This window comes from Chenopodium album, chromosome 11, assembly GCF_948465745.1.
Source record: "Chenopodium album chromosome 11, dcCheAlbu1.1, whole genome shotgun sequence".
NCBI lineage: Eukaryota > Viridiplantae > Streptophyta > Magnoliopsida > Caryophyllales > Amaranthaceae > Chenopodium > Chenopodium album.
The window spans coordinates 7,918,656-7,928,270 of record NC_137844.1 but is presented as its reverse complement, the minus strand read 5'-3'; the positions used below and the strand labels follow the sequence as shown (position 1 = coordinate 7,928,270).

The window sequence follows — 9,615 nt, the reverse complement described above, 5'->3', positions numbered from 1 at the left end:
TTGTCCTTTTTGTTCAAACTTCACTGAACTCCCTTCCCAAAAAGAACACTATCCCTTCTATTCTTCTGCTACACATTTTGCCATACACTATATATACTCCCTTCTTTCCTCATCATTGGCTAATTAACTCAATCTTATTTACCTTCTTTGGATTTGTTCTGGGTCCCCATTTCCTTCTCTTCTCTTTGCTTTTTTCTTTTTTAATCTTCTTCTTCACTTAACATTTTTGAACAATTTTCATCTTTGAGTATATAAAGTATTCTTCATTCTCTCATCATTCTTTTGTATTGTGTCAAATCAATTCTCTTCTTACTACAAACAATTCAGAGAAATAATGGGCTGTTTTGGCCATAAATTATTCATCTTTCTATCATGTTTGATACTTCTAGTTGCTAGCCAACCACACACTGTGTCCGGGTTAAACAGCATAGACCTTGCACTAAAAGGGTACTCCTTGTTTCCAAGGAGATCACGAAGTCTACAGCGAATTGCTGTGACTGATTTGGTACATCCTCCGAGTCAAGCTCCAGCTCCATCAGTAGTTTTCCATCCAGATCAATCGAGCAAACGAAGGGTCAGAAGGGGATCAGACCCAATTCATAATAGATGTTGAAGCGTGCCAAAACTCTCTCCTCGGGTAGTAGGAGAAGATACAATTTTTTTGGCAAAAGAGAGGTAGGTCTATGTAAACATATTTTATGCTACTGTAGGTGCAGAGTTTCATCTAGGGCAAGCTTTGGAATGGAAACTTCAATTATTCTGCTGAGAAATTGGAGCTATTAAATTCTTATACTGTAGTAAGTAGATCAGACAGATCATCTCCATTTTGTAAAACCATATAGCAATGTTATAGAATATATAGAATCTCTACAGTTGAATTCGAGGCCGAAATTATCATGATGTTTACCTGCACAACTATACTAGTTCACAGCTATATGTATATCAGTTGAAGAACATTCTTTTTTTTTTCCCCGGCTTTTAGTTTACAGATATATCATGCATTACATGGGTGCCATGAGCCAAAGAAGATTCATAAAGAAAGACATCATCCGTTTCATATTTTCTAGAAGAACCATTAAGATCAAGGTCTCTTCAAAGGGAAGATCAGGGGGAATAAATTACGAAAGGAATCACATAAATTACTAAATTTAAGCAAAGTATTTCTACACAGGTAAAAAGAAAATCTATAAGCAAAATTTGAATAATTCTTCTATTATGGAAGGCTTAACTTCCAATTCTTCTGACTAAAATCAAGCATTTTATCCATCATTTCCATACCTTGAAGCTATGGCATTCGATATCTTCGCTCCGTACGTTTCATCTTTACAGCAGATTTTTTTCGTGCTAATGCCTGCCAAATCATATCTACAGCATCCCCTGGCTGAGATGGGTATTGATACTCAAAATGTAGGGCAACTTCCTTGAGTCTCTCCCACATCTTTGTCCACTCTTCTTTCCCAATTCCCCTAAGAAGATGTACCAGGAACCCTGGTTTTACAGCATATGATGACCAGACAAACACGCTGAACTCTGAGTAATCCAAGACATCCTCATATGGAAGCTCAATGTTATCACTAATAATGACGGGGACACAATGGCTGACAATCGCATCAAAAAGGCGATTGGATGAAGGAGTATCTCCCGCTATGTTCAAGCAAAATTTGGAAGATCCCATCCCATGACTTGCTTGACGGACTCCACTCCTTTGAGCACTTCCAAATGTGAAGTGTACATCCTTCTCGTCTTTGAGGAGATAAAAAAGTTCTTGGCGAATAGCTCCTCCCTGCAAACATAACCAGGCAGAATTAGTCAAAGTAGCATGACACCAAATAAATAACTAGAGAGGCCGAACAACAATAGTGATGTTAATTGATCAAACAGGACATTATGATTAAGTATTTACATTTGTAAAGTTTTTTTTGACAAGGTTGAAAAGAGGGGATATTAAATTTAGCCGTCATAACTTATCACAACTCCACTCTTAAGTCGTTCTTCCACCTCTTTTTGAAAAAATTGTGCTGAATTCCATCAGAAAACAGCAATTTTAATAAAATTCCTTAATCTATAGCAGATTTTCATATACTCTATACTATCAGACAACAAATTTCAGTATAAAAGTTATAGGTCATCTCAGTACTAAAACTACTAACATAGTAGCTTCTTTGCTCCATGGGTGATAATGTAAGGAGAACAAAAAATACTTTATACTTCATGATATATATGTTAGACTGGCCTTATCTGCAATAGAGAAAACTAGAATGAGCAGCAAAATATTAAGAAGACCGCCTGATTAAAGATGGCTAAGCTTATATTTCATTCATTCTGCTGAATAAAATTTTTGAACAGCTAGACTGCTAGATACACATTAATGATACTATATCTTCTCAAAAATTTTGCTAATACAGATGTTCTTTGCTGCCCTATAACCAGAATAGAAAAAAGTGCCTTGTACTAATTGTGTGTTGTAACTATACCAATATTCCTGATCTAATATGGAAAGTGAAAGCATCTGTTCTGTTCCTCAACTTATTCTGGCTCGAAAAAGAGGTCTATTAACCTATTCTATAGAAAGAAAGAAAAAAATACCTTGAATCTACAAACCACCACTTCTCAATGAGGAAACAATTTCAAAAAAGGAAATATATTATCAAGCAAGAAGACATGAATATTGCACATATAGAAACTTATAAAGCTTTAATTTTGGTGCAAATAGATGAGATTACTCACATCCTTCCTATAAATTGCTCCTTGGAAATATGCTAATGTAGGACGCTGCTCAAATGGGGCTGAGCTGTTCTTGCTGATGCTAGAAACAATATGCTGGTAAGGAGCAATGACATCCTTGTCCAAATTAGCAGTCTTAGCAACATATCTACCAAAATCTGCTAGTATAAATCTAGCAGAACCCAGCTTCTTTCTCACATACAACAAACTATTTGGATGATGAGCGACAATAATGTGGTCCTTCCCACCAGACTTAATCCATTCTGACCGATTTATCAGGAACTCCACTAATTGATCTTGTAATTTCCTGTTGAGGCTGACTTTTTCTCTTCCCAAAATTTTAGAATGCCGGTTGTAACTTAGGGAAGCAAAAAATGGTACGAAAATAAAATCTGCCTGACTGGGATTTCCTACTCTAATAACACTACAAGGTCTAACTATATTCTTAACATTAGATGACAGAAGATCAAGAGTGAGCCAATACTCCATACTGTGTTGCAAATTTAAGCCACCGGGATATCGTGGAACATGCTTTGGATCACTAACATCAGGCCATATTTGGTTTGGACCTCCCTTCCAATCTAACAACCCGAAATGGAATTCAGGAGGCATATCATACATATACACCCTTAGGGGAGCTTTATCTAGACTACGTTCCTCCTTTCCGAACAATACATCAATTTTCTTATTTGAACTCGTATCTTCATGAGGATCCACTTGGATTTCCTCTGCCTTTTGGGTGTCTATTATTGAAGAAGGTGGTAGTGGTACAACAAGAAGCTGTTCAGGTGGTTGTTCATTATTGATTTCAGGTTTATAATCAAAAGGTTCATTTTCAACAACAAATTGCTTGAAAACCGAAGACGGTATAAACGGATTAATCACTGAATGAAATAGAAAAAATGATGATATTATTAGGAAAAACATGGAAAAGGCTGTTATGCTCAGAAGCAACCTTGGAGATGGCAAGGTTTTCTCTGGCATAGCTATTTATTTTGTATACACAAAACATTTATTCCAAAAAAATTCAAGGTCTAATTGATGAGATCAACCCAAAGGGATCAAATCTCTCAAAATGACATATAATTACAGGTTTCCCAACTCTATATTCTCTAAATATTTCATATCTTACCCACTAAATTGGGTCATTATCCATAAAAATCACATTATATAAATAACCCCAGATTCAGAATTTATACCCAGATTATTATTTTTCCCAATATCACCCATCAACCAGCACTCTCCAACAATTTCAAGTTTCAATTCCCAGATCATAACATGCAGATCCTCAAATAATAATCACCAATTTCTCTTGAAAAATGACTGAAATATAAAAATGTCTCCAAATCAAACCCAGAACTTACTAAATCAGCCACAATCATGAACATAAATGCAACCTGCAACCAAAAAGAAAGATAATTTATTTGTTTGTTAATTAATTTCTTAGCTCATGTGAACATCATTTTGAGAATAAAAATTAGGAAATTTCATACAATATAATATACAATTAATGAATATTTTCCCATCAATAATGTTGGAAAAATAAGAAAAATCGAAAAGGGTAATCAAGAAATCAAATTAAATGAAGTGGGTCGATGAGAACTTACAAGAAAAGCAGCTGATCTGAGCTACCTAATTGGAGAATCCATGGCTTCCCACACTCTAAATAGTAAATAAAAAAATAAAGATAAGAAAAAAAAAAAAAAAAAAAAAAAAGATAAGCCCTTTTTATATTTAATTTTGATTGTTTAGAAGCTTTTAAAGGACTGAAAATGGAGGAATTAAGGCAGGTGCAAAGTCTCTCTTTTAATCAACCTATCAGAAAAAAGGAGACAAACAAGGCATGTTGCCTTTATTCAATTATTATTATACTCCTGTGCATTCCATGTGTCTTTTTAGTTTAGCTAACACAATTTTTTTGGGATGTTTTATAGTACAAGTATTATTGTTTGAAAAGTATTACTGGGGCTTCCTCGAAAAATATTTACCATACGATTTCTTGTAATACTGAGAGTAATTTGTTGTTGATTTAGGTGTAACAATTTGACCGACATACGAATGTACGAGGGAAATTCCTCTTCAAATGAGTTTTATGAGATTCAACTCCGTTTTAAAAGTCAGGGAGTTAGACGACGCCTCTTAAGTGGAGAATTGTCATTGCCTTCTAAGTGGAGAATTGTCAATTTAATACAATACCTTTTTGTCATTTATAGATGCAAATTTTCTATAGAATATTAGAATGTAATCAATTTGATATTATGTTAAGCTTGTGACTTAACAACTATACGATATATCAACATCAAAAATAAATAAATAAATAAGAAATAAAAATTCTACGCTATTTTAACCTTAAGTATAAGCAATTACTATATTTAAAATTTTTAAAAACACTTTGTAATTGATATTATAAAAATTTACTCTGTAATTGATAACATTTGTTTTTAATACGTTAATAAATAAATTATAGTGTAGTCAAACTTAATTTGTAAATAGTAAAAAAAATTAGTGTGTTAATTATTTTAAAACGGATGAATTTAATAATTTTAATGAAACAACATTCGGTTATATTATGAATAATTCTTAATTACAGTTCTTTGTAATGTTTGTATAGGTAGCAAAAAGTTACAATGTTAAGAGTTGAGCATTTGAGCTAATGAGCTATCAATATTATGCCACTATTAATTGCCCCCCCAAAAAAAAATATTATGCTAATCAATATCCTTCTGTTGAATTTGGTCGAACAATTGAATAAAAGATGGGTTTTAACAAAGTATTCTTGTAACACAACTATATATTGATAATTTAAGTCATATTCTCAACGTCTTTAGTTTCTACTCCCTCCGTCCCTAAATTACATTCCTACTTCTCTCTATCATGCGAGGAATAAATGCTAGAAATATGAATGTAATTTAGGGATAGAGGAGTATCTAATACCGTAGAAATGTATACGAGTGTATTCTATGCAGAGCTGTAACTAAAATAATGACTGACAATTCTGTGATTAACTTCAAATTAAAGCTTAACCTAAAAATTAAGAATATTAAAAAAAAAAATTAAACTACTCACAATTCGATGTAAGTCATTATTTTAATCCACAAAGGGTAATCTTCACAACAAGAGCATTGATTGGAAGAAAGATAACTAATTAAATTAATTAATGAAAGTGGAAAAAATTGAGCAAAAGAGAATCGATTCAGATGACTTTTCCACGCAAATGGGTCACTTTCCGCAAGCAGCTGGCATCTTTTACTCTTTTACGTGTAAAATTTAATAAGATTAAAAAATAAAAAAATAAAAAAAAAACAACTTAATAAATTACTGATAAACGGGTCTGGGCCACACACGTCATAACTGTCTACTTTATACGACCAAGGGGGTTCCAACTCAAAACCATATGGCTATGAGGGGAGTAGCCCCTTAGCCTTATATAGTGGTGGTAACTCTTGAATTCTTTCAATGAGAGATTCCATTACCACTATACTCCCCTTTAGTGTTTTAGTGTGAGACAAAATAATGCTCGCATTTGGGTTATTCATAGGCTCAACACTCCCCCTCACATGTGAGCTGTCCATAATTTTATTTTTATTTTTTTTTGCCCAGTATACTTTAGCCATTAAGGCCCCAATCATGAGATCGTGGGGCTGACTCTGATACCATATTAAATACGATTGATCCTGCCAGTAGTCATTTGCTTGGGCTCAACAATTACAGTTGTTACTTTTTTTTTTTTGGACAAAAGAACTATCAAAGAAAAACACACTGCAACAGAAAGAAACAAACAACGTTATAATAAAATTAGAAATGTATTGTTACTTGTTAGTTCAAGTGTGGTGATGAACATCAAACAACATGATCGTTAATAAAATTAGAAATGTATTGTTCATATGAGTATTAGGGCATCATATTTATTGAATTGAGCTGAATTGAACAGATTGAAGTTAAACTGAATTGATTGGAGTTGAACTGAACTGAGCTGAAATAAATATTTTATGAGAGAAGGAAATTAGGAGTTGAACTGAATTGATTGAAACTGAATTGATATGAGCTGCATTGAACTGATTGGAGCTGAACTGAACTGAAATTAAGTTGAAGTGAACAGACTCTTACTGTTACTAACAAGTTTTTAGTGTAAAATAATCATCACTAGGTAAGAGTTCGTTAAAGAAAAAGACGAAGCGAAACTTCACATAAAACTGCTTAAGTACAGATTTGAACTACATTGATTATTAAAAAATAAAGCTTTTTTTACCTTAAACCTTACCATAATGAGATAAATAAATATAATTATATTTTAGATAACAAACAACTATTAAGGATTTTTATTTTTTTATTTTTTATTTTTTTATTTTTTTTTTAAGTAAGGAAAATAATATTAGGAAGTCCTCCGCACGAGGGGAATTTGCTAGATTATAAAACATATTCCTGAGCCTCAACCATCAGCATAAACTTTTGGTTGAGATGGTTCTCTAACAGAATTGCTAACGTATCAAAAGAAAGAATAGGGAATAAGGTAGAGGTATTACAAACATCAATATTCATATTATCAGACGTTATATTCTCGATCCAATCTGCTGCTTTATTTATCTCTCGATAAATGTGTTGAATACTCCAATTATGGATTTATGGGTGAGGAGACCGAAACAAACAACGATCAAAGTGAAGCTCGTGATTAGGATTAAAATTCAAAATACAAGCGAATTAAAAAATTTTGCTTGTAGACAAATGAATATGTCATGGGCCATGAGAACAGTGCAGTATAAAGTATCAACGAATCACGAGGAAGTCTCATGAATTGATCATTCAGTTTGCTCATGCAAATTAGTTGACGTGCCAACGTAAGGCGTGAAAGTTTTAATTTTTAATTACCATGATTTTGGAGTTGGGGAGGTAGTATCCACTAACTAAACTAACTACTATAGCACCTAATTTAAAACATCTACCTATTCTTTTTGTTTTGTATAGAAAAAATGATCAATGTAATCCTAAGATTTATCTGTAAATTAGAAGCTAAAGCATTATAGGTAATTACGTGGTGTATGTACTAAGTAGTACTTGCTTTACTAGTTAGATTGTACTTCATGTCTCATAATGAGGATGTAGATCAGATTTTGAGGTAATTACTTAGGCTAGGAATTCCTTGAACTTTCCCCCTGCTCTCACAAAGCTCTGTCGCTATTGACCTGTGAGAAAGTGCAATTTTTTATTTGAATTGGAGGATAATTTTTTTTTTTTTTTTTTTGTTTTTAACTTTATTAATGAGTTCTTTGTTATTGTTTGAGGAAAAGATCTGAACAATAAGTAAAAAAGTATTGCATGCTCGACCTACTTTATATGATTTCAATCACTAATGAGCCCATAATAGCGTTAACATTGCTTGAATAACCTTAAATTAAACCCAGTATCAAATTGAGTACAATATATAAAGTATTTCGTATTATTTTTCTTTTTGTTTCTTTTCTCTTTCTGTCCCTAAGTTTTCTTCAATAACCTTCAAAATTGAGGAAAAATGGTTGTGGCCCTTGTGAGATAAAAAGTGTTAATGAGTGAGATATATATGCTCACCTTAAAGCAATGTAAGGGATTTTAATTTCATAATTATATAGTCCAATAGTCCATCATTTTCTTTCCCATAGGTCTACTTCATCTCCATGTGATAAATTGTAACTAGCTAGGGATGAAAAACATGTGAGGTGGGTCTATAAATTTTACACCCAATATTCATGCCTGGTATATATACAATAATACAATATTCATATTTGCTCAAGTATTTATAAAATTAAATACTACGTATACATTTTCTTTACCAATATAATGAAATGAAAATCAGGAAAAGCTTGGTCTAGTGGTAACTGATAAGGTTTGTCACTTTACAATCAAAAGATTATAGGATCAAACCCTACTGTAAGGGTAATTTGGAATGGGATTCTCCTACCCTTCCCTCCTCCCCCCCCCCCCCACCCCCCCCCCCCCCCCTCCCCCTCTAAATTGTCTATTTTGATTAACCTGAGTTAGATTAGACCTGTAAGAGATTCCGATTGATAAGATTCATCTCCTTATTATTACAAAAAAATACTTCGTAATAATTAATAAAAAATAATGAAATGAATATCTATGTACTACCTGCAGACCGCAGTGCCTAGCTATAGAGTCGTACCAACATTTTTTTACTTGCTTAAGCCCACTTATTATCCACTTGTGCCCGATTGGGAGTGTTTGTTTTTACAAAAGAAACTTGTGAAATTGTTGCGGATATAAGTTGGGATCATGTAGGCGGGTGGATGTGTTTTTTTTTTTTTTTTTTTTTTTTTTTTTTTCCCGAATAAATCCATTACCAGATTACCTACTACTTTTCGTCAATATGAGTTATTTTAATATTCATGTCACATTGCTACTCAGTACCCATTAAGTTATACTCATACCTTCACCAATTGAACGAATGCCGTACTAATCCACAAAATCTTTCTCACTTGTCATTGCCATGTGGCATATTGATCACTATCTAAATCACTATCTTAGCTAACACTCTTATTTTTTCCAAGTAATATTTTGATCTAGTCAAAATGTTAACCACTATCTTAAACGCTTACCAAGTTAAACACTTACTAAGTTATCGGTACTTCGGAATGTTTGAAACTTTAAATTGTTATTATACTCTGCATTGGGTTTTCGCCTTTGTCATGATTTGCGCATTCTCTGGGCTTAAATTTTGGTATCGACCGAGTTAGATGCAAACAAAAACTATTTCCTCCGCTTTTATTTAGTTGCAACACACCCTTTTGACACGCATGTTAAGAAAGATATTAGACTAGGTAAACGGATAAATTAATTTACGAAATTTTAATACCTATAAGAAGAAAGAGATAACTTGCTACACTTTAAATTTCATAGCTT

At 32.9% G+C, this 9,615-nt stretch overlaps 1 protein-coding gene across 1 annotated transcript; it reads right to left on the bottom strand.

Annotated features, from left to right (window-relative positions):
* Positions 1 to 1,015: 1,015 nt before the first annotated feature.
* On the bottom strand, positions 1,016 to 4,458 carry LOC145567308 (putative arabinosyltransferase ARAD1). Its single transcript, XM_081626566.1, has 3 exons — positions 4,332 to 4,458; positions 2,728 to 4,121; positions 1,016 to 1,783 (listed from the first exon to the last, which is right to left on the bottom strand). Exons 2-3 carry the CDS (start codon positions 3,706 to 3,708, stop codon positions 1,286 to 1,288), a joined length of 1,479 nt encoding a protein of 492 aa, XP_081482692.1. The 5' UTR covers positions 3,709 to 4,121; positions 4,332 to 4,458; the 3' UTR covers positions 1,016 to 1,285.
* Between the last annotated feature and the right edge of the window lie 5,157 nt (positions 4,459 to 9,615).

Excerpts from the sequence above, each read along its gene's own strand:
- LOC145567308 (XM_081626566.1), bottom strand. The coding sequence starts at position 3,708 with ATGCCAGAGAAAACCTTGCCATCTCCAAGGTTGCTTCTGAGCATAACA. Across the intron at positions 1,784-2,727 it reads GAGCAATTTATAGGAAGGAT|GGAGGAGCTATTCGCCAAGA; the intron begins GTGAGTAATCTC and ends TTATGTTTGCAG.